Below are 24,589 nucleotides of genomic sequence, written 5' to 3'. Positions count from 1 at the left end.
TGCACGTGACGACGTTGCGGTTGCGCACTCGTTCAGTTTTTGAGCCAATCAACGCGCGACCCGTTTTGCAAGAAAAGCAATATGGCTGCTCCCGTCAGCACGTGGGCTGAAGGCTGAATCACGTCTGTCCTTTCGCACAGATTGCCACAGATTGCCTACGTTTGGAAATGGTTGACGACGTACCGATACGAAAATTATTCGTCGGCAATTTGGCTGAAAGGGTTTGTATCTTGGCTTTGTTTCTCTCAATTTTTATGCCATAAATGTTTTGCGGCGGCATAAACAACATTTTAATAACGCACCAATATAATTCTATTTGTTTGACCATCTGTTTGTGTGTTTGTTTGTTTGTTTGTTTGTCTGACAAATTTTATTCCAGACAACTTTCAAGGACGTACGCAATTGCTTTTCTAAGTATGGAAACGTTGAGAGTTGCTACTTGCATAGAAATCGTAGAAATCAGGAGGAAATGCCCGAGTATAAAAAAAGTAACTATGCGTTTGTCACGTTTACTAAAGTGGAGGATGCAGCGAAGTAAGTTTCAAGGAGGCTACGCTAGCAAATTACTGAAGAACAATGGTTGTTTGTAACCAATTGTTTGTAGAGCGATGCTAGATGGGAGGCTGGAGAGGAACAGGAGGAACGAAATAATCAGAGGAATAAAATTGCACTACAGATGGTTAAAGGTGAAGGCCACAGATCCTTGGCATCAACCTGACTATACGGAGCAGAGATTGTATACGATGGGAAAAGACTCGAACAAAACTTGCGAAAGGAAGCTCAACCCGGAACAATACGTTCACGAGTATCCACAAAATGACACCGAAAATGTATCCATCAATATGCTGAATGACGATTGCTTGAAACATATCTTCCTGTTTTTGCCAATTAAAGAGAGAGTCCGCATAGAGATAGGCGAGTATCTTATTAGTCAAACGCATGGTGTGTGTTGAAGATTTTATATATATCGCGTACATTGTTTGCTTTCACCAAGAGACGGATCTTGTACATTATCCCCCTTCTATATTTACAGTTTGCAAGCGCTGGAGAGATTTAAGCCAAGATTTATGGCGTACGATGACGTTCAATCTTTCATCATCTACATGGAATTTCATGTACGAATCCGATCCAGATGGCTTCCATGCATTTTATAAAATATTGCTTAAATATGGCAGATTCTTAACGCGAATAAAGGTAGATCGTATGTGGAGTTTAAGACCAAGCGCGTTGACTGCTATCGGGAAACTTTGCCCTAATCTTACAAGTATCGACGTTACCTCACTGAAATTTCCACGCCAGGTATACGTGCATTAGCAAATAATTGTAGACACATAACCAAGTTAAATTTAGGATCATCTATATGTTGTGAGACCGAGTTAAAGTGTCTCTTTAAGCTAAATCAAAACTTGGAATATCTTGCGATAAATGGATCTTGCGATAGCATTTTTGAATGCTTATTATGCTTGCCAGAGCAAACTATGCATACAATTATATTGAACAGTTGCTCTTTTTCGGACACTCACCTTTCAATGGTAAATAAATTGGTGTTCACTTTTCACTTTTCGATCGGTGATACATTTATATTCGTTATGTCGTGTACAGGCACTAAAGAAGCTCGAAAATTTGAAACATCTCGCGATAAACCGATGTTACGTTGGGAAACTGGACGAACTGGGCCTAAGTGAGAATTGCTATGCACACACATTGAAAGTTATCGGTCAGCATTGTAAAAGTTTAAGAACATTGGAGCTCGATGAAGGCGCGGATGCGTTGAATTACGTAGAAACGGCGGATATGTTGAATTTAATTCACCTTGTTAATCTGCAAGTTTTGAAAATCACGCACAATCCTAATGTATCGGACGATTTCCTTACCGATTTAGTACAACATTGTCAGCAGCTTACCAACGTAGACATTACAGGTAATGTACAATTATGTATATACATATATGCCACTTATTTAATCCTATTTTAAAATTATCCTTCGATATCCAACAGGTTGTTCCAACGTGAGCGATGTCGGATTAACGGCTATTGCTACGTTAGTAAGACTAGAAAAATTAAACATCAGCGATATGAAACAAATTACTGACGATGGCTTGAAAAACATATGTAACTTAAAAGTATTTAAGTGCCGATACTGTCTATTTAGCGATCGGGGCATGACAACGCTCATCCGATCCTCACCCGAATTACAATTGTTAGATCTCTCCGGATGTAGGAATATTAATAACTCCACTATTGAGGTTGCTAAAGACGTTTGTAGCAGTCGAACTAATAACGTGATGTTGAAGATGATCGTTACGGGAACAGCAATTCTCACTAAGAAAGGGAGACTGCCTCGGCATATAGTTAACGATTTGCTTGACGATTTGTCTGGTAGCGTGTCTAATCTGTGTCTCGTGGACAGGGGATTTTTCAAGTTTCTTGGATGATGTAGTATAGGTGCCTTGGATAAGAACGATGAAGATTCAGGTTATGCATATATTTTCGAAGGTTGAAATTATAGAATATACAAATTATACTGATTATAGACTATATATGTAGACAGAAGATGATAGTACTATAGAGAACCTGATGAATTAGATCATTGTTCCGATTATTAACACTATATCACAATTTTCTACGGTCCTAACCGATTTTTTTCTACCATTAGTCTTACCGTCATTAAGTTCTAAGATTTCGTATGTATTGTTACATGCTGTCTCCTATTACATTACCATTGACTTTAGAGATACTTATTCCCATGAATATAATGCTACAATCAATTACATGAATACACACGCTCGCACAACAGCATGTACACATGTATATATTTATTTTATCAAGTATTATGCGATAATAAAGTGCAATAAAATAAAGCAAACGTAAATTCTTCTTCATCTACCATAAATTCGTACCAGTCTGATCATACATACCTGCTTTATCTGTTCTATAAGAGAAATCTGTTTTATTGTTCCATTTTCTCCACTCTGCTATATTATTATCCGCGTTGGGTAATTGTTCCAAGCCGGAGTTTTACATTAAAAAACAAACGAAAATGAATTTTATGAAATTCCTCTTTCTAATAATATTTCTTTTTTTATTTCACGAAATTATTTACTATTTATGCACGACAGTGCGTTTGTCCGTTTAAAATGGAGGATGCAGCGAAGTAAGTTTCAAAGGCTACGCTAGCAAATTATGAAGAACAATGGTTTTTGTAAAATTGTTTGTAAGCGATGCTATAGGCTGGAGAGGAACAGGAGGAACGAAATAATCAGAGGAATAAAATTGCACTACAGATGGTTAAAGGTGAAGGCCACAGATCCTTGGCATCAACCTGACTATACGGAGCAGAGATTGTATACGATGGGAAAAGACTCGAACAAAACTTGCGAAAGAAAGCTCAACCCGGAACAATACGTTCACGAGTATCCACAAAATGACACCGAAAATGTATCCATCAATATGCTGAATGACGATTGCTTGAAACATATCTTCCTGTTTTTGCCAATTAAAGAGAGAGTCCGCATAGAGATAGGCGAGTATCTTATTAGTCAAACGCATGGTGTGTGTTGAAGATTTATACATATCGCGTACATTGTTTGCTTTCACCAAGAGACGGATCTTGTACATTATCCCCCTTCTATATTTACAGTTTGCAAGCGCTGGAGAGATTTAAGCCAAGATTTATGGCGTACGATGACGTTCAATCTTTCATCATCTACATGGAATTTCATGTACGAATCCGATCCACATAGCTTCCATGCATTTTATAAAATATTGCTTAAATATGGCAGATTCTTAACGCGAATAAAGGTAGATCGTATGTGGAGTTTAAGACCAAAGCGCGTTGACTGCTATCGGGAAACTTTGCCCTAATCTTACAAGTATCGACGTTACCTCAGTGACAGTTTCCACGCCAGGTATACGTGCATTAGCAAATAATTGTAGACACATAACCAAGTTAAATTTAGGATCATCTATATGTTGTGAGACCGAATTAAAGTGTCTCTTTAAGCTAAATCAAAACTTGGAATATCTTGCGATAAATGGATCTTGCGATAGCATTTTTGAATGCTTATTATGCTTGCCAGAGCAAACTATGCATACAATTATATTGAACAGTTGCTCTTTTTCGGACACTCACCTTTCAATGGTAAATAAATTGGTGTTCACTTTTCACTTTTCGATCGGTGATACATTTATTCGTTATGTCGTGTACAGGCACTAAAGAAGCTCGAAAATTTGAAACATCTCGCGATAAACCGATGTTACGTTGGGAAACTGGACGAACTGGGCCTAAGTGAGAATTGCTATGCACACACATTGAAGTTATCGGTCAGCATTGTAAAAGTTTAAGAACATTGGAGCTCGATGAAGGCGCGGATGCGTTGAATTACGTAGAAACGGCGGATATGTTGAATTTAATTCACCTTGTTAATCTGCAAGTTTTGAAAATCACGCACAATCCTAATGTATCGGACGATTTCCTTACCGATTTAGTACAACATTGTCAGCAGCTTACCAACGTAGGTACATTACAGTTATGTACAATATATATTACATATATATATATATATATATATATATATATATGCCACTTATTTAATCCTATTTTAAAATTATCCTTCGATATCCAACAGGTTGTTCCAACGTGAGCGATGTCGGATTAACGGCTATTGCTACGTTAGTAAGACTAGAAAAATTAAACATCAGCGATATGAAACAAATTACTGACGATGGCTTGAAAAACATATGTAACTTAAAAGTATTTAAGTGCCGATACTGTCTATTTAGCGATCGGGGCATGACAACGCTCATCCGATCCTCACCCGAATTACAATTGTTAGATCTCTCCGGATGTAGGAATATTAATAACTCCACTATTGAGGTTGCTAAAGACGTTTGTAGCAGTCGAACTAATAACGTGATGTTGAAGATGATCGTTACGGGAACAGCAATTCTCACTAAGAAAGGGAGACTGCCTCGGCATATAGTTAACGATTTGCTTGACGATTTGTCTGGTAGCGTGTCTAATCTGTGTCTCGTGGACAGGGGGATTTTTTCAAGTTTCTTGGATGATGAAGTATAGGTGCCTTGGATAAGAACGATGAAGATTCAGGTTATGCATATATTTTCGAAGGTTGAAATTATAGAATATACAAATTATACTGATTATAGACTATATATGTAGACAGAAGATGATAGTACTATAGAGAACCTGATGAATTAGATCATTGGTCCGATTATTAACACTATATCACAATTTTCTACGGTCCTAACCGATTTTTTTCTACCATTAGTCTTACCGTCATTAAGTTCTAAGATTTCGTATGTATTGTTACATGCTGTCTCCTATTACATTACCATTGACTTTAGAGATACTTATTCCCATGAATATAATGCTACAATCAATTACATGAATACACACGCCTGCACAACCGCATGTACACATGTATATATTTATTTTATCAAGTATTATGCGATAATAAAGTGCAATAAAATAAAGCAAACGTAAATTCTTCTTCATCTACCATAAATTCGTACCAGTCTGATCATACATACCTGCTTTATCTGTTCTATAAGAGAAATCTGTTTTATCGTTCCAGTTTCTCCACTCTCTCTTGATATTATTATCCGCGCTTAGGTAATTGTTCCAAGCCGCGCGGAGTTTTACATTAAAAAACAAACGTAAAATGAATTTTATTGAAATAGTCTTGTTACTCTTTTTAATAATATTTTTTTTTTTTTATCATTTTCACGAAATTACTTATTTATGCACGACAGTGCATACCTTTAATAATTTAATGATAAGAAATAAAGGTTATATAAAAAATTAAACTAAAGATATTGATTATAAATTCTATATTATAATCATAAATCTACACTTGTATTGTAATAAAATAGAATCAGGTAGTACAAAGACTTCTAAGCTGTATAATTATCGAATAACATAAGATTTTAGACATAAACATACCATTTTAGATATGTACATACCATACATAAAGATTGATTACTGATAAATAATAATACATACAAATACACAACATGTAAAACACCTAAGACGTAATACGTAATTAATAATTAAAATTCAACTAATAGAGTGTGAATTTATTACAGCCATACAAATTGATCAATATAGATTAGAATCCTCCAACTCCAACAAATCAAGAAATATATTGATATATAGTATCAGCGTTCACCGCTACGTCGCGCATGAGGTAGAACCATAACTCGTATTTAAAATACAACCACGTAGTCTATATAAGAGGTACGAAACGAGTTCAACGCTAAAATAATCCACTTGCCGTTCGGATTCGGCGTTAAACTGTAGGTCCCCCTACCGCCTACGGTCCCTTTAGGGACGTAGTTTCATGTTGGCCGGCTGCGGCCTGTGGGAGAGAGGCATTTGTGAAGGCAACATGAGCTGCGGTTAGGGCGTAAGGCGTAGGTCCGACTCGGACAATGCGCCATTGAAATAAACTAAATGAAAATTATTTATATAATTATATCGGCAAAACAGCCGTGCCGTTAAGAAATGTTAAAGCTCGCTCATTATGAGCGAGAGCACAGCGGTCCCCGAGTGCAGAAGCCGGGTCGCAATACTGCCGGCGCGGGCACACTCAGTGTGCGACTCGCGGCCACCCGGGGCGTACACCACGGCCCAGTGCATCAACATCCGCAGCATCGCGAGCACTAGCACCATCATCGAGATCGCCATCTGCAAGCACATCATCCGCAGGGACATGTGAGTCCCCCGCATATACAGCCGTCATCGCCGCAGCATCACCGGCGTCACGTCGACCATCTTCGTCGCCGGTGACGGCCGCAGTCAGTCACTGCTACCAGCTACCAGCTGCAGCGGCGGGAGCGCCGTGCCACGGGCGACAACTTAAGTCGACTTTCACCGAAACTGATTTATTGGCATGAAAATGAATGTTATATATAATTAACAGAAGTATATATTGAGTAAATCTTCAATTTTTGTTTTCAAAGTATGAGGGGCTATGAATTAATACTATATCGAACTTTCTCACGCTCATTTAATTTTCAAAAATTTAACACTTCATTTTCAACATCTTAAATCATCTTCTGACTGCTTAACATTGAGTTCAATTAGATACTAAAGTTGATTTATACAGAGATATTACTGTTCGATTGCTTAGAATCAAGATTTTCATTCTTTTTTGTGACACAGCAATTAATACCATTATTTTGAAATATCGGCGATAAATATACTTGGCAAAAATACTTGATAAAAATACGAGACACGATTTCACATTTAGAGAGATGTTGATTATCGGAGAACACACAGTGCTCAGATTTCGCAAATTATAACTTCAATAAATATATTACATGTCAATATTACGTTACATATCGTAGTCAGACGCCGCACACTCACACATACATAGGTTTGCAAAAATTTATAAATGGCAGATATGTTAATTTTTCAATTTAAGTTAAAGATTAATTTATTTAAGATGCACACGCCTTTAAAATATATCTTTTACCAGTGAGACGAGCGTAACTTATAGCTTATCCGCATTACGCCGATACGCTATTATTAAAAATATATTAGGAAATGTACTTAAGTTAAAAGATATGTTAATTGTAGAATGAGTTAGAGAGAGTCTTCGTATTTTGAAACACGGAGCGATCACGTATGCGTATGACGTTTACACCTTTGGGTAGGTCCATACATGTACACACAGGCAGGTAAAAAGAGTATCGATGTAGACGGTATTATAAGATATTTTGTAGTATCTCCATCGGCACCCGCATCGTTTGATCGTCGACGAGAACGATATCGAACTTTTCCATAAATGAGTCTAAGCTCGCCTCCACCTGGAAAAGAAACGAGATCAGTCACTGTATCTCGATAATTAGCATCCCACTAATCGAGATACTTACGTGATCGTACAGGAATCCAATTTTCAGGACTGCCTTAGTGTCTTTTAGTCCCTCCACCATGTTGGCGTCGCCGATCGTGTCGCCCATTAACAACACATTGTGTCTCTTTTGAAGTAACTTGAGATAATGTTCTGCCAGTGCACACTCATTCTTGTTGTACACGTGTATGAGCACGTCGTTCTTAAATCCATCCAATTGATTGCCATTATACTTGAGAAAGTTGGAGATTACTTTTACATTGTCGAAGAGAGCATTGTGGTACCTCAGCACAGCCTCCACTATATCACCCAAACCGGCGCTAAACACTACAATCGGCACTCTCGCATTGTACAGTTTCTGAAAAAGCTCTTCCGTACCATCGCGCAATATATTTTCGAACGCTTGGGCCACTTCCTCCAATTCGTGAGGATCAAACTCGATGCCTTTCAACAGATCTTGCGCAGATGTCATCCAGTCGCGCATAGCGTCTGCCTTCTTGTTCACAGGCATATCCGGATCTATTTCCATCGGTCTGTACTTATTGTAGAGATGCTTAGCTTCGTCTAAGTACTGCTGCGGCAATTGCTTGCATTTTCGGAACATACCTGAAATTAAATTTCAACGTTAAGTTACCGCAGAGCTGAACAGAAACCGATGAATCACAAATTTGAACAATTAAAAATCTCAATTATGACAGACAGCTTGTGAACTTGCAAGGGAAATCAGCAAGCTTGTGAGAAAGAGAGCTTATAATTAGAAAAAAAAACTACATTTTTTTAAACACAATAAATTATCATTTACTTACCAAAGCTGCTAAGTACATCCCTGCCGTCTATGTGTTGCTTCGTAACGGTCAAGTCGAAATCCGTGACTATCTGCACACAGGTAATCGTAGATTAACCTAATGCTGAATTAAAAGGTGATCGCAAAGGCGTAAATATAAGAGCGCATACCTGCAGATTATTCGCGCCGCCTTGCTGTATCGCATTTATCGTCTTCAGGAGCGCGACTTCGTCCCTGATGTAAACATGTCTCGACCTCAAAGCGGGAAACTGCAAACGGAGAATATGTTTCGTGATGCCGAAAGGAGAACGCGTCATTGAACGAGGGACGGTCGGACGTTTTACTCACTTCGTCGATCGTAAATTCGTTGCTCATCGTCGTCGGTGATGCGGAATCGCGCGGAGGCTCCAGAAGTTCGAAGTCGACCTCTCAAGTCTCAAGTCTCAAGTCTCAAATCGTTCACCGTCCCTCGTCTCGTGCCAACGTGCGTCGCACGTTGCACGTTGCCACCACGAGCAACCACCACGAGCCACGAGCCTGCTAACCAACAACAAGGGAGTGCGCATGCCAAAAGTGCGCTGCTTTTGCTCGTTATACCGGGTGTCCCGTAACACATGTTCGCCTCTCCCTGGCACGAAAGTCGAGTCACGTAATTTCGCTCGATGTGAATTCTTTCTTTAATAATATTGTCATCTTTCTTCAATAAAACTGTTATCTTTAAGAGATTGTCTGTTAGGAAGATCTATGCGATTTTAAAATAAGATTCAAGAGACCGTAACGCGTGGTTATATATATACCGTGTCTATATATATATATATATATAACCACATGTTTATAAATTGATATAAATGTTAGAAGTAACAATGTGTCAAATATATAAAAGACGAATAACAATGAAACATGCTAAATTAATTTATTCGATAAATATATTACATGCAGCATATGTCTACATTTTTTGTTACAATTTTTTGATATATATATATTTTGTATATATAATATAGTTATAATGAAATCGATTATAATTTAATTTTTGTATGTAAAAAAAAGAAAGAGATATTTTCAGATATATATGCTTTATACATGACACTTATTATATGACAGCAAAAGGCATATAATTTCCTTTGATACATATATGTTGTAAGCATTAAATCTAATAATATTGTCAATAATTTAATATTAACAATATTATTTTATTGAAATCATTGTGTTAATTAATAATAATAATATTAAAAAATACCATTACAAATCGTCAAAAATATGAATTTTAATAAGTACGTTAATAATTCGTAAAAATAAGTACGTCGTTAATTATTCCTCTTCATTTTTTTTTTATTTTTCTTCATTTACTCCGAATAACAATATTATTTTATTTATCTTATTCTCAATCTTTTTCACCGACTTTTCATCTAATATACGCTTATGAACAAGCAACTGCAAGAAATAATCCTTTTCGTTATAAAACGGTTCAATTAAGAGTACGAGATCTTTTATAGAAGATTTATACAGATGTTTAACCATGTTCAACCAGGCTTCCTCCAGGTTTCTTAACAAGTTAGGTAATGACGACTGTAAATTTAATAACCGTGTTGCTTTTGGATTACTTATACTATAAGCTGGATCGTACAATAGAATTGTTAATTTGTTATCATTTTCCAGAGCGTCTAAAAACTTGTCAGAATCTGATTTCAGTGTTTTTGATACTACACCTAAAACTATTATACACAATATGGTTAGAAAAAACATATTACTGCATTAATTATCCACAATGCAACAACGAATTTTAATACCTATTTTAAGACTTGAAATTGTGCGCATCAAAATGTTATTTATGCGATGTGACAAATTGTATTCCAAATATGGCAATAGGTATGCATATTTGGAAATTAAATCAATAATTTTAGGTCGTTTATCAGTTATTAGTTCTGAAAGTAAAACTTCCCGGTATGGATTGAAAACACAAACTAAGCATTCCACTATTAAGCCGTGTAAATTCAATTCATTGTAAAACACAGCTATCTTTGTTTTCATAATCGTCATTATTGATAGCCAATTGTAGGTAAGCTCTAAATTTATCTGTTTCTCTCTTTTACGTTTCCATTCTACCATTTGCTTGCAACGGGTCGTTATTTTATAAATTACATCATTTATATTGATAGAGACTCCATTTACATGTATTTTCTCTAGAAAATTAGATTGATTCGAATTATCGTCTGCAGATCGATTCAATTTTGTCTCAGCCATTTCCTTGATCAGGTCAATGACTGTTTCTATTAACTTTTCTATAAAAAAAAAAATTTAACACATTAATCGAATTGCGCTCTGCAAAACTGATTCTCTTACGATATATTTCAATAAATTAGTATACCATTAGATTCGGTAAATTCAAACTCAAGTATAACGAGTATAGAGCGTCCAAGAGATTCATTTTTCTTCAAGTGCCCTGATGCACACCTCAACCAACTTGGTGCACAATTGTTTCGGATCGTGTGCACTGCTACTTTTAAGAATATCAGAACACTCAATTGTAGCAACTCGTGTTTGGATTCCAAATGACTTAGGATAGATGATACAAAACTTAGGTCATTGCCTATTATGAGAATCATTGTTTCATCCTTGCTGCATACATTATTAATAATACAAATCACTATTTCCTAAAAAAAATGTTAACGGATTAACGTTAAACTAATTTCATTAAACTACTTTAGAAATAATAATGGAATATTTGCGATAAAGATGAATGTAGCATACAACAACATCTGGTTTACTGTTCACAGCATTCAACATTTCTTGCAATATATTTGGATGATTTACAAAATAATTTGCCATAATGGTGTTTTCGCTCATGGTCAATACATGTTTATATCTTCGCATCATTACTTCCGGCTTATCATTTATCTGAAATGAGTTGCACTCAAGCTTTATAGTTAGTACCATAAATTTAATAAAAAATAACCCAACAGCATCAATAAAAATATATTTTTTGCTGCACTTCTACTTTTATATTTATTTACATTATCCTAATTATTAAACATATTCATTTTTCATTGGCGTTATCTACATTATTTTTCTAATACTGTTTTATACTGTTTTATGTTAGTAATATGTCCCGAAAGAATATTTTAGCTCTAATCAAAATAACTTATATCTATTGTATTCGCAGTAAACAAAAAACTTCCGAAAAAAGAAGAGTATTGTAATACAAAGAATATTTTTCCGAAATACTACATTATTATCCAATAATGATACCAAAAATTATAGATCGCAAATTTCAATAAAACTTATTGATAAAATTAAAAATATTAAATAATTCCGAGCAAAGTCGTTGTTTAGGATATACTACCCTTGGCTCCTAAATATATATACACAATAGCAATTGCAAATGGTATTTGTACAAATGATTACCATATCAGGAAGTTTGGATATTAAGGTTTTCACGTATTTTTTCGCTGTAGCGATTTCTACGACCACCACTTCATCAATGTTATCAGACATCTGGTCTATATATTGTGCGAAAAAATTTGTGATGCTTTCTCTCTCTTGTATGAATTTCTTCTATATTCCTATTTCTATCCTACAGATTTTTCACATAAATTGTCACCAGCTTTTTAATTCTGCATTATATCGTTATTTGTTTCCCCTTGAGACTTCTCTGAAAAAAATTTCGATTCAAATTTTTTCTATATTATTAGTATAAAAATTTCTGCCCAAATCTTATTGTTGAACAGGAAAATTAACAATTTGACAATCGTATTCGATTAACAGAGATTCGCGGCAGAGATTCTAAATTATTTTGCAGTTTTGTCTCTTAAACGTACTCGTGGTAGGTATTCTTGCCATTAATATATTTTTGGACAAATACTTATTCATCATATTCGCGTTCGGGTTCGCGTGCGATTAATCTTGTTGCTGAAGAGTAAAAATTTGTAATTCATTTTCATCCATCATCAAATTTAATCCATTCGTGGCAAAGATTCTAAATCATTTTGCAATTTTATCTCTTAAACGTATTCATGGTATTCTATTCGTATTTTTTTTTAGATTTAGATATTTAAATCATCTAATATTTGAGCGTTCGTGTATACAACGTACTACGTTAATCTAATTATCATGGAATCGAACTTTTCTTGCTGCAAGAGCTACAATCACGGGACTCTCTGCCTGAATCTTCATGCTAAGTAGTTGAAATTGATAATTTTTCTGGCGAAGAGTCGAACGGTGGACGTGCGAAAATCATCTCACAAGCGCGATCGAGAGACTCTATAGTAAAGATTTCGATCTGTTACGACTTTGTTTCTTACCTGATATACAGATATCGTGTTTCAGGTCGTTCCTTAGTTTGTAACTTACCGAAATCGACTAGCTACTAATTGCTTTCTGTAACATCGAAGTTGAGAGTTCCCAAAATATTGCCGTTATGACATTCAAGGATATATCCGTGGCAGTAAATAATAAACACACGTTGCTCGGAACTAGAACTAGCGATATTTAAGTTTAAAAGTAATATTTAAGTTTAAAAGTAATTTAAGATATTTAAGTTTAAGTTTTAAAGTAGTTTAAGTTTAAGTTTTAAAGTACGGGTTATAATTTACGAGGCAGTCCAATTTTAACATCGAAAATATGTTTTTTCGATATCCAACTTATTAAAAAAATATATTACGTTGTACGCCGGTTTTTGTTGCATTCTCTTTACTTGAAAAGAAAGTTTTAAAAGCGACCTTGAGACCAAACTCCGACAAACTCCTTAATTAAGTTAATTGTCGATTAAGTTGGTAATCTAATTTAATTTATATTTTATCGGCATAAATAGATTAATTAATCGTCATACATATATATGATCGACCCCCAGGCCGATCCTGACATTCTGAGAATTCGCCCTTAAATGCGCATCAGGGCATCCAACGTAGGCTGCGGTCCACTTGACGCTATATACAAATGCTTCAAAGCGTTCTTCTTCTTCTTTCTTCGTTGAAAGAAAGGAGACGAGGAATATGCTTCGAAGCATTTGTACCGTCACGAAACCTGTTTACGACGTATGCGCATTCGTTTTGAAAACTTCTCTCGCGTCCCGTAGGCGCCAAAACGGGAGGGAAAAAACAAGATGCATTTCATCGCGCATGATATTGCGTAATGATATCGTAATCGTGAATATAAAAATCGAACCTTTTTATTCTCTCCGCGAGTCGCATGAAGTTAGCTTAAGAAATTAGACGCGCGCTCGTGGCGGCCGGCAGCCGTGGCGCACGCGCGTCTAATTTCTCGCGGAATGACGTCAGCGGCAAAGTCGCCCCGTTCGGCGAGGGGCGAGGAGGGCGTATCGGACGATCGTCGGCGATGGCGATGGTGGCCGAGGGTGGCCGAGGAACGACAGATGGACGGACGGCATGACGGCTGGAGGGGGCGACGAGGGGGGGGGGGGGTACCGCGGAGTCGTACACGTGTGCGCGGGCGCGCGCAAGTGTGTGTGAGACTCCTTTGGCGCGGTCGTGGCGGTGCGGTTGCTGGTGTGCGGTGCTGCTGGGTGCTGCTGCTGTGCTGCTGCTGTTGGTGGTGCGGAGGTGCGGACCGTGAAGCGGCCGGAGTGAATCTGGCCGGAGTGTGTCAGTCGGTTGGTGAATCCTGTCGGCGTTGCTCGGCGCACATTGCACGTTGCGAGTGTATGATACTGCGGCGGCGGCGGCGAGCCGATAGCGAGCCGATAGCGCAAGCCGTGAGTCAGAGATCGGTAGCCGACGAGGAGAAGAGGGTGCGGTGCCGTCTGCAGCGGGCTCCTCCGCTGCTCCATCTCGTCGTCGTCGGTGTCGGCGAGTGTCTGCTGATCGCACGCTACTGGTCCATGTGCTCTGCTGACTAAAATGCTCATCAAGGAATTGTAAGTGCGGCGCGGGGGACGGTTACGGGGGAGGCGGAGGAGGAGCGAAGAACGGTGACGGTGACGGTGACGGTGACGGTTACGGGGACCGCACCGGAGCAAGGGGGCCTGTCAGGTGCGCGCCGCGCCGAGCGGATTTCCGAAATTCGCTCCTGGCCACGGCCAACGCCGTGGGCCATCAGCGCAAGCGAAATTCAAAAACCGATCGGCACGGGGCACGATGACTGCTGATCTTTAACGGCGGCTGGTGAAGGAGGTGGTGGAGGAGGGAGAGGGTTGGAGAAAGAGAGACGGGGAACGAGAGGGATGGTGGCCCTCTCATCCCTTACCGCATGATTCCAGAGGTCTGCTCGCGCTGGTTGCACTTTCTGCACTTCTCTCTCCCTCTCTCTCTCTCGTTCTCTCTCTCGCTCTCGCTCTCTCCTTACCGAAGCTTAAAAATATACGATGGTTCCTGGCCAGTAGCGGGAAGTAGTGCGAGAAAAGTGCAGCTTCCCGAGAATCTCGGCTGACTTTAGGCTTCCCCGGCATCGACCGTCCGCGTACGATGCGGATCGACACATGCGTTCAGTTTTAAATCCCTCGCGAACTTATCGATCAGCGCCGATTTCTGATGTAATTACATGAGATCGGCCGGGCGATACGTGCACCTCGCGGCGGCGATGACGCGTGCCCTCCTGTGACTCAAGGACACGGTTGCGTTATCCGTATAATTTTCTTCGCCTCCTTCTTGCCTCCCGATATGTAACGTAACGCTGACATAATCCGTTATTTGTCTGTTACAGCCGTGTCACTCTGCCCCTCACAGTGGAAGAGGTACGTGCCTGATCTTTCCCAGGAGTTCCATTCCTCGTAATGACCCCCCGGTTTGATACCTGTCTGGATGTCAGATTGCATAAAAAGACAGTTGAAACTAATCTCTTAGCACTGCCGTGCAATCAAGAAAATTCGCCAATCATCTAATTATCCTCCGCATGGCACATGTGCCATGCCTCTCTGAGTACTTATGTGGAGTTATCTTGCATAAACAATGTTGCATTTGTGATTAGAAACCTTTTTTTGTCGCACAGACACATAAGTTTCTTTGTTATCTGTTGTTTAGACTATGTTTCTATTTTTCTATTCTCATTATCTATTTGTCTCAGGGAGGGATAATAAAGTGATGTCCAACAGAGATATCTTATAATTGTCGTTGCATGCGCGGTATCAATTCTGGAAATAGATAGAGACTCTACAGTGGACTTTAAATCTTTTCTTGTTTGCACCTTTTGAATTGATGAATTGTAATAATAAATAAACTCCAATAAAAAGAATTGATAAATGTTAGTGCTCAAAAAACAAGTCAAAGTACACATATAAATCATGCCTGCAAGGCTCGTGGAGTAAATTATGTAACGGGCTTAACCTACCTCGGAAAATATTGAGAATTTATACACTAATTTTTTTCTTCTCTCTTTCTCTCTCTTAACAGTACCAAGTAGCTCAACTGTATTCTGTAGCAGAGGCTAGTAAAAATAATACAGGCGGCGGAGAAGGCATTGAAGTATTGAAGAATGAGCCGTTTACGGATTATCCGTTACTCGGTGGAAAGTATTCATCAGGCCAATATACATATAAGATTTATCACTTAGCTAGTAAAGTGCCTGCTTTTATTCGCATTTTACTGCCAAAGAACTCGTTGGAGATCCACGAAGAGGCTTGGAACGCTTATCCCTATTGTAAGACAGTCATAACTGTAAGTGTTGCGCGTATATTCACATATAAATATATGAAATATTACGTTTAAATATATCCACATAAATGTTACTTTGATCTTTCCGCAGAATCCAGGGTATATGAAGGACAATTTCGTGATCATGATAGAATCCTTTCATATCGGCGATGTCGGCAATCAGCATAACGTAAGTGCTATGAGATTCGACGAGTAGGTTTCATTCGTTTACGTGTGTTTTCTTCTCACGAATTCAGGTGCACGAATTGCCGCCCGATAAGCTTAAAATCAGAGAGGTAGTGCATATAGATATTGCCAATGATCCGGTCGCCAGTGCCGATTACAAGGAGGACGAGGATCCGTCTAAATTCAAGTCCCAGAAGACGGGACGGGGCCCACTCGTCGGGAAAGACTGGAAGCATAATGTTCAACCTGTGATGACGTGCTACAAGCTAGTCACCTGTGAATTCAAATGGTTCGGTCTGCAGACTCGCGTCGAAGGATTCATTCAGAAGGCGGAACGCCGCCTGTTCACCAATTTCCATAGACAAGTGTTCTGCTGGATAGATCGTTGGTACGGTTTAACTATGGAGGATATTAGAGCAATTGAAGACAATACGAAAGAAGAATTAGACAGGGTAAGCGATTGCGCTCTCTTCAACTCTCCCGTTTCAAATTTATTCGATTTTTTGCTTTGTGAGAGATTTTTCTTCCGTTTGTTGAAAGTCAAAATTTTCGATCTCTTGAAACGTTCTTTATATGTTCAATTGCAGCAAAGACATCAAGGTGAAGTACGGGGTATGCGAGCTGACGATTGAGGCTTCGATAGCTTCTATTATGAACGGTTAAATCAATTTCCTTATACATGTACACACAAATACAGACGCATACCTACAGATGTACACCCTGTTACGCTCTGTCATAGACGATTCCACAGGATTCGGACGATTTCTGGAATTTACGTGTCTATAGATTCAGTGTCTATTACAAATTACTTACTATTTTAATTTATTTTACATTTACAAGCGTTTTAGATAAATGTATCTACAGTCAAAGATTATTATAATGTAGTTATTATTATAAAAAAAAAGAGACAAACGAAAGGAATCAGAATTATCTGGTTCTCTTGTTTAATGCATAATTATGAAAAGAATCTGGTTTCGTGAAAACCATCATAGATAAAAAAAAAATTATGATTAGTTAACAGCAGTTCGTAGTTCGATAATAATAGATATTGGAGTTCAATTAACGAACAAAATGCTTGCTGCGAAGAGTACATAAAGAAAAAAAAAACAAAGGAAAATATGTGATTTAACATCGCGAGTTTGATCGTAGTTAAATAGTTAAAAATTCCACAGTTTAATATATTAATGTACAATTGATAATCTAAATGTTGCATATTAACGATCTGTATTTCGAACTATTATTTCGACCGAAAGTGTAATGTATTAGATCGTGTATTTTCGAAAGAAGAAAAAGCAGAGTAGTATTTTCTCAATTCTACGAAAGTGTATATGTGATCAGGAAGCTCGATTCGAAAAAAGTTTATAAGAATCTTCAATGTGTATCTATAGTTATTTCGTGGAATTCTCGATGATTCCGCGAGGCAAGGTACTACGGTAGATTTCAACCTACAATGTTCCTCTATTCTTTCGTTCCGTTCGTTATCGACGAGCGCGAGACGTGTATATGTATCTATATCCCCTAAAAAGTTAGGACCAAACTGATGGATTTTTTAATTATACTGCGATGCTAACAGTAACGTATTAACATACTACTCTAAATTGTTTACTGACGACGGGAGGGGAGAGGTGATGTATTCTATGTAAAGTGCTCACACTGATATACATATACACACATATGTAGAGAAACAGAGTTTAGGCTATTTCAATATTGGTGACAGCGGGTGAATGACGAAAGGGTGCGTTATTGTATATATATATAAAAAAAAGAAAAAGAGGTATACACAATGAAATTCAAATTATATATATATAATGTTTCTTTGCATTCCAATGGATCTCTGAGTACAACCGACGAAGTATTCTGGGACGCTGCTCGTAACTCATTACAGACTGTTAAATTATCCTCAAATTTTAAGTCTGTCAAATTTTAAGTCTATTATACGGTGATGAGAAAAAATATCATGACGATAAAAGAAGATAATTAGAGACAAGATATCTTAAAGTTTGTTTTGAAAATAATTATATTTATTTTCGCTAAATCGAATCCTTAAATGAGAGTAAAGAGTCTTTTAATGGGTTGTACACTAACGTGTAATCGCAGCAGCGTTCTTACCTAGCGATAGGATCTCTAATTAAATATACGAGTGAAGATTGAAAAAACAATAACGGAGTATATAATTTAACTGTCATCTGCACAAAGTAAATGTATTCTCTGTATTTTCTCGTTGGAAGGCATGTAGTCTAAGGTAGCTTTTATCTTCGTATTCACGTACGAAGTATGTGGTAGCCACGACGGTGCACACAGTATTTGTACTCAATGTACCGGACATACATACGAGAAACAGAGAAAACTGGACATGTATTTATTCGCCATTTTATCGACGAGGGAAAACCGATCGAAATAAGGCACATCTGTGTCGTTGAAACAAGCTCGTAACTTTAATGGAATCCGCCTTTGTTCCACGACTGCGACTCATTCGTTTTGTTAAGACATGAGAGTTTCTCACACACGTACGCGAGTTTACATTACACCTGTTATCCTACGATAATAGTTACTTAAATAGATAGGCTCTAGCTGTTCCTAGACATGCGACAAGCAGGGTAGAGAAGAGTCGTGGATATATAGAGAGAAAAAAAAGGAGAGGAAGAAAAAATTCCGTATCGCTGCCAAAGGGCTAACAGTGAAATACCAGATGAGTATGTGTATGTGTATATATGTATATATGCACGTGTATAATGCGTTTCCTTTTCTTGCATACATACGTATATACGTACGTGTATGTGCATGTGTGTGCGCGTATGTGCGTATGTCTCGATCCAGTCAAGTATTTAGTCAAGAGTTAATAAAATTAGAAGGCATAGCATATGAAATTTATTTCGACTTTTCTCTTAATATAAAAATATAATTAATTAATATAGAGAATATATATATATATATACAAAATCTAATATGCAATACGTACAAAATATATTTTGCTCTCTCTTTGGATATAAAAGAAAGATACTGGAGGATTTTATCTTACGTGCGTGAGTCGTGCGATCTCAATTGAGGCCGTACTCTTTGACGAGATTCGCGGCGATCACGAGTCTCTGGATCTCCGACGTGCCTTCGTAGATCTCCGTGATACGCGCGTCCCTGTAATGACGTTCCGCCGGCATATCCGACACGTATCCCATCCCTCCCAGAATCTGTATGCATTGATGGGCGCAGAACGTGGCGGTTTCCGATGCCGACAGTTTGGCCATGGCGGCTTCCTAGCGAATAAGAAATTATCTTGATTAGTAGATGGAAAAACCAACGAGAGAGCCAGATCGCCAGATGTGTGAAAAATTTACTTGCATATGATATCCGCTTCGGACTTTCTCAGTTCGCGACTGAGGAAAATGCAAAACGGACGGACACAAGTTTGACAAAACAATCGTACATCGATATAAATTTTGACATCTGCAATCTGGCTCTTATTATTATTAGGCCTTCTATTTGAAGACCTCAAAAAGGTCTGTTCATTCTCTGTAAAAGTTACCCCACCTTTTTTTCTCATTTAAATTTTCGATTATTTTAGTACTGATCTGTTGATAATTAAACTGTTGATAATTAAAGCTTAAGCTATCGTGACTACTTGAAGATTTCTATGCCATTCACATGAAAGCGCGAAGTTTACTTTATCTGATAAGATATTATACAAACTGTAATCAATAGAAAAATATATATGGGCTAAGATAAGGAACGTCATATTAAGAGTAAATATTCCAGTAGAATGAAACAATATTTATATATCTAAATATTTATAACGCACCTTCGTGTACGGTTTACCGCTATCCTTAAGCTGAGCCGCTCGCCACGTCAGCAGTCTTGAACTTTCCAGTTTCAGAGCCATGTCAGCGATTTTTTGTTGAATTGCCTGCAGCTTGACGATCGGCTGACCGAAGGCTTGGCGTTTGGTTGCGTAATCCATCGCGCAATCCAGAGATGCTTGAGCTATGCCCAACGCCTGACTGGCGATTCCTATTCTGCCAGAATCTGAGAGATAAAATCGAATGTTACATCGAATAACTATTACCGGTTCGTTAAAATTCGCGTGAACGATCGTGTGTACCTAGAGTCATCATCGCGATTTTAAAGCCCATTCCTGGTTTGCCTAGGGTGTTATTTTGTGACACTTGACAGTCCTCGAAGATCAAGGAGCAAGTGCTGCTGCCTCGTATACCCAATTTATCCTCCTTCTTGCCCAGGCTCAGACCCGCCGTCGGTTTGTCCACTACAATAGCGCTTATACCTTTGTGCTTCTGGGACTTGTCGGTCGTCGCAAAGAGAACTATTCCACTGGCTTCATATCCGTTTGTTATCCACGACTTGGTGCCGTTAACCGTGTAAACGTTGCCGTCCGATTTTGCAGTGGTGGACGCCGCACCGGCGTCAGATCCGTTACCCGGTTCACTGAGAGCGAAACAGCCGATCTTCTCGCCGCTTGTAAAAGGAATGATGTATTGTTCTTTCTGTTCGTCGGTCCCGAACGCGTTTATGGGGCCTAAGTAGAGGGAATTTTGCACGCTCATTATAACACCGGCGCTCGCACAACCTCTGGAGATTTCCTCCGTGGCTATGGCATAGGCCAGGTAATCCAATCCCGTTCCACCCAGTGCTTCAGGAACGCACAAACCCATGAGACCCAACTCGCCCATCTTCTTGATCTGCTCCGTTGGAAAAAGATGCTTCTTGTCAATTTCTGCTGCGACAGGCTTCAATTCCTCCTCGGCGAAGTCCCTGTAATTACACATTTTTAATGGCAATGATAAACTTTATTCAACTGTACAGTAATTAATTGTATCTGTATAAAATACACAAGTATAACTTGTCGCCTGTGTAATACCGTAATACCTGCACGTTTTGTACAGCATCTGATACGTGTCTGGCAGCATAGAGAGCGAGGCAATGTGTCGGCTGACATTGTTGACAGTGCATGTAGCTTTCGGCACATTATTTGCTGCGAATCAATATAAACGTAATCAATATTCAATAGCAATCCACGTTCAATAATATTAGAATTGGACAATATTTGACACCCACCAAGTAATCTCAAGCACTGCATTGCCATTGTTGTTTGTGCTGTCGTTTACGTTCGACTTATGGAACCGTCCCAAACTGTACTTTCGAACTTTGACCCGAGAGTACGATCAATCGCATACGGTACGATACATCCCACGCGTACATACATGTATCACGCCGAATTATGTAGAATGTTATTAATAACTACCAGTCTTATAATTATACAGCAGTCAGTTATATACTGTGCAGCAGTCTTTCTCTGTGTTTACGTGACGGGCCAGTTGCAGTAAGACTGTAGACCAGTCGTAGATTGCTATGGAATCTACCTATCACCGGCCGATAAAGTTGACGTACATACAGAAACGAATTTGGAGGACAGATCGAAGGCAATCATGTGTATATATCGATCGAGACGAAAGAATTCGAAATTACGAATAAGCGAATAATGCATATTAAAATTGTTGACAAACAAAGCCGAGAGATATAAAACAATATATATGTACACGTTGAAATGTATTGTTGATCTTGCAATATACACATATATACGTACGCGTGAATTCACAATAAAAGCAAATGTTATTAATAAGTGCATATTAATTTAATAAACAATACATATTAGTATTAAATTATTATTAAGTAATAGTGAGAAATACATTATGTATTCGTTGACACGCTTGAAAGATTATAAAAATTATGAAAAAAATTTTGAGTTGTATGAGAAAAGCGAGAATCGCGAGTTTGGAGTCGTCTGTAATTCCTCAGAAATCGCTCCTGTTACGCGGGAAGCATGATGAGCAAGGAAGTTGCAGGAGGTATTCGAACAGCGCGCATGGCGGCAAAACGAGTTTGCAGTCGTTTGTAATTCCTGAGAAATCGCTCCTGTTACGCGGGAAGCATGATGAGCAAGGAAGTTGGTATTCCGGCAGCGCGCGCGGCACGCCTACCCCCACTTATTACCCACCGCTGTCGGAATGGCGCGCGGTACGGATGCTCAACCGACCACGACGGCCAATCAGAGCGCTGGCGGGTATGCACAAAAGGGGCAGTAGGCTCCCGCGCTCTGACCAATAGCAGCTTGACTAAGCGGAGGCAATGTGGGAAGGCAACACCCTCGTTTAGAATACCTCCGTCAACCTCCTTGCTTAACATGCTATGCTGATACTTTTGCCGATTTAAACGCGAGTTTTCGACACTGAGAATCGCCATTTTCGCCTAACCTCTTAATAGAATATGTACCTACTTTCAACCATTGTTATGATCTTTTGTGCATCTCTACGATACGTGATCAAATTTTTTCAATTGTTTAAATTTAACCTATAAACACTAAAATACGAAATTTCGTTTATTATTAGTATATTTATTAATTATATTTGTTTAAATTACAATTAATTGACGCTTATGCGGCACGTAAAACGTTTCAACTTATTTCCCACGATGATCATGACACCGTAGTAAATTGAGAAAACCCGTAATGCATGTGTTTTTCTCGGAACAGCAAGATATAACTTACATTACTTTGATAAAAAATTTCCAATTGTTTAATAGAGATTAACAAGCTCATGAAACAATTAGCGTTGTGTCAACGTATAATTTCTGTGACTCGTTTAGTATCGAGCGACACGGCATTCGTATATAACTCTTTTCTGTCGTTGCCTAGCATTATGCAAAAACATTTTATAACTCTTTATCGTTTAATCTTGTTCGAGAGAGCATACTTTGCATTAAAGGATACATAGCAATAATAAGATGAATGTATTTCTCGAGATTTGTTTAAGTGTCGTTTGTCACATTTCGAGACTCCGATTTTCTCACCGAGCGAACAGCCACGGCATTCGTAGCTCCTTTTTCTCGTTGGCTAGCATTATGCAACAACATTCTATAACCTTTTATCGTTTAATCTTGTTCGAGAGAGCATGCCTCACATTAAAGGACAGATAACAATGATAAAACGAACGTATTTCTCGAGATTTCTGTAGTGTCATTTGTCGCATTTTCGGCGCTCCAACTTTCTCGTGTCGAGCGAACTACAAGCTTCTTTTCTCGTTGGCTAGCATTATGCAACAACATTCTAAAACCTTTTATCGATTAATGTTGTTCGAGAGAGCATGCCTCATATTAAAGGATAGATAACAATGATAAAATTAACGTATTTCTCGAGATTCCTCCTTTGTCATTCGCATATAGTATATCATAGAGTTTTTATCTTCCCGAACGTCGCCCGACGGCACTCTCCGCTACCTTTTCTCTCGTTGGCTAGCATTATGCAACAGCTTTCTATAACTTTTTATCGTTTAATCTTATTCGAGAGAGCCTAATTCGCATTAAAGGACACATAACAATGTTAGAATAAACGTATTTCTCGAGATTTATTTGGTGTCGCGTGTTATATTTTGGAGCTCCGAATATTTGTCGTCCCAACGCCGCCCGTCGGCATTCGCAGCTACCTTTTTCTCTTTGGCTAGCATTATGCAACAGCATTTTATAATTATTTATCGTCTAATCACATTCGAGAGAGCATGCCTCACATTAAAGAATACATAATATTAAAATAATCGTATTTTTCGCGATTCATTTAGTTATCGTATTTCAGAGCTCCGACTTTGTCGTCCAATGCCGCCCGTCGGCACATTCGCGGCTATACCTTTTTCTCGTTAGCTATAGCATTTTATGCAACAGGTTTCTATAACTCTTTATCGTTTAATCTTATTCGAGAGAGCCTAATTCGCATTAAAGGACACATAACAATGTTAGAATAAACGTATTTCTCGAGATTTATTTGGTGTCGCGTGTGGTATTTCGGAGTACCGAATTTGTTGGTCCAACGCGCCGCCCGTCGGCATTCGCCTCTATCTCTTTCTCGCTGGCTAGCATTATGCAACAGCATTTTATAATTATTTATCGTCTAATCACATTCGAGAGAGCATGCCTCGTATTAAAGAATACATAATAATATTAAAATAAACGTATTTATCGAGATTTATTTTGTGTCGCGTGTGGCATTTCGGAGCTCCGAATTTGTCAGCCAACGCCGCCCATCGGCATTCGCGGCTACCTTTTTCTTGTTATCTAACATTATGCAGCAACATTTTGAAACTCTTTAGCTTCTAATTACATCTGAGAGAG

The 24,589-nt window shown here is 38.4% G+C and overlaps 4 protein-coding genes and 2 pseudogenes across 4 annotated transcripts; 3 read left to right on the top strand and 3 right to left on the bottom strand.

The window, feature by feature from the left end:
* The first annotated feature begins 80 nt into the window (after window positions 1–80).
* Window positions 81–2,958, top strand: LOC139818422 (putative RNA-binding protein EEED8.10; annotated as a pseudogene).
* A 178-nt stretch (window positions 2,959–3,136) lies between these two features.
* Window positions 3,137–4,511, top strand: LOC139818345 (uncharacterized; annotated as a pseudogene).
* Window positions 4,512–7,010: 2,499 nt separating this feature from the next.
* Window positions 7,011–9,349, bottom strand: Cn-iiib (cytosolic 5'-nucleotidase IIIB). Its single transcript, XM_071785745.1, has 5 exons — window positions 9,006–9,349; window positions 8,828–8,926; window positions 8,680–8,749; window positions 7,896–8,479; window positions 7,011–7,829 (listed from the first exon to the last, which is right to left on the bottom strand). The coding sequence occupies exons 1-5, from the start codon at window positions 9,030–9,032 to the stop codon at window positions 7,728–7,730; spliced, it is 882 nt and encodes a 293-aa protein (XP_071641846.1). The 5' UTR covers window positions 9,033–9,349; the 3' UTR covers window positions 7,011–7,727.
* Window positions 9,350–9,685: 336 nt separating this feature from the next.
* LOC139817195 (uncharacterized) lies at window positions 9,686–14,030 on the bottom strand. The gene is made up of 6 exons (XM_071785085.1): window positions 12,956–14,030; window positions 12,060–12,306; window positions 11,406–11,552; window positions 11,023–11,308; window positions 10,445–10,936; window positions 9,686–10,369 (listed from the first exon to the last, which is right to left on the bottom strand). Exons 2-6 carry the CDS (start codon window positions 12,147–12,149, stop codon window positions 9,987–9,989), a joined length of 1,398 nt encoding a protein of 465 aa, XP_071641186.1. The 5' UTR covers window positions 12,150–12,306; window positions 12,956–14,030; the 3' UTR covers window positions 9,686–9,986.
* An 84-nt stretch (window positions 14,031–14,114) lies between these two features.
* Window positions 14,115–20,035, top strand: Vib (phosphatidylinositol transfer protein vib). The gene is made up of 6 exons (XM_071785087.1): window positions 14,115–14,526; window positions 15,312–15,342; window positions 15,998–16,261; window positions 16,350–16,427; window positions 16,495–16,875; window positions 17,011–20,035. The coding sequence occupies exons 1-6, from the start codon at window positions 14,510–14,512 to the stop codon at window positions 17,053–17,055; spliced, it is 816 nt and encodes a 271-aa protein (XP_071641188.1). The 5' UTR covers window positions 14,115–14,509; the 3' UTR covers window positions 17,056–20,035.
* Arc42 (Activator-recruited cofactor subunit 42) lies at window positions 19,279–21,759 on the bottom strand. The gene is made up of 5 exons (XM_071785086.1): window positions 21,488–21,759; window positions 21,299–21,404; window positions 20,517–21,184; window positions 20,217–20,440; window positions 19,279–19,674 (listed from the first exon to the last, which is right to left on the bottom strand). Exons 1-5 carry the CDS (start codon window positions 21,513–21,515, stop codon window positions 19,462–19,464), a joined length of 1,239 nt encoding a protein of 412 aa, XP_071641187.1. The 5' UTR covers window positions 21,516–21,759; the 3' UTR covers window positions 19,279–19,461.
* Between the last annotated feature and the right edge of the window lie 2,830 nt (window positions 21,760–24,589).

The sequence above is a fragment of the Temnothorax longispinosus genome, chromosome 8 (genome assembly GCF_030848805.1).
Source record: "Temnothorax longispinosus isolate EJ_2023e chromosome 8, Tlon_JGU_v1, whole genome shotgun sequence".
In the NCBI taxonomy this organism is placed as follows: Eukaryota; Metazoa; Arthropoda; class Insecta; order Hymenoptera; family Formicidae; genus Temnothorax; species Temnothorax longispinosus.
Note: the sequence above shows the minus strand (reverse complement) of the source record. Positions and strands in the feature narration are given on the sequence as shown.

Bases quoted from the DNA above. Each gene is read 5' to 3' on its own strand.
- Arc42 (XM_071785086.1), bottom strand. From the start codon at position 21,515: ATGGCAATGCAGTGCTTGAGATTACTTG. The intron at 21,185-21,298 runs GTATTACGGTAT...GTGTAATTACAG, and splicing joins ATGCTGTACAAAACGTGCAG to GGACTTCGCCGAGGAGGAAT. The intron at 20,441-20,516 runs GTACACACGATC...TTTATCTCTCAG, and splicing joins AATCGCGATGATGACTCTAG to ATTCTGGCAGAATAGGAATC.
- Cn-iiib (XM_071785745.1), bottom strand. From the start codon at position 9,032: ATGAGCAACGAATTTACGATCGACGAA. The intron at 8,750-8,827 runs GTATGCGCTCTT...ACCTGTGTGCAG, and splicing joins GCGGCGCGAATAATCTGCAG to ATAGTCACGGATTTCGACTT. The intron at 7,830-7,895 runs GTAAGTATCTCG...TTTCTTTTCCAG, and splicing joins TTGGATTCCTGTACGATCAC to GTGGAGGCGAGCTTAGACTC.
- Vib (XM_071785087.1), top strand. The intron at 15,343-15,997 runs GTACGTGCCTGA...CTCTCTTAACAG, and splicing joins TGCCCCTCACAGTGGAAGAG to TACCAAGTAGCTCAACTGTA. The intron at 16,876-17,010 runs GTAAGCGATTGC...GTTCAATTGCAG, and splicing joins CGAAAGAAGAATTAGACAGG to CAAAGACATCAAGGTGAAGT.
- LOC139817195 (XM_071785085.1), bottom strand. From the start codon at position 12,149: ATGTCTGATAACATTGATGAAGTGGTGGTCGTAGAAATCGCTACAGCG. The intron at 10,937-11,022 runs GTATACTAATTT...TTTTTTTTATAG, and splicing joins TGAATTTACCGAATCTAATG to AAAAGTTAATAGAAACAGTC. The intron at 10,370-10,444 runs GTATTAAAATTC...TGTGTATAATAG, and splicing joins AATTTCAAGTCTTAAAATAG to TTTTAGGTGTAGTATCAAAA.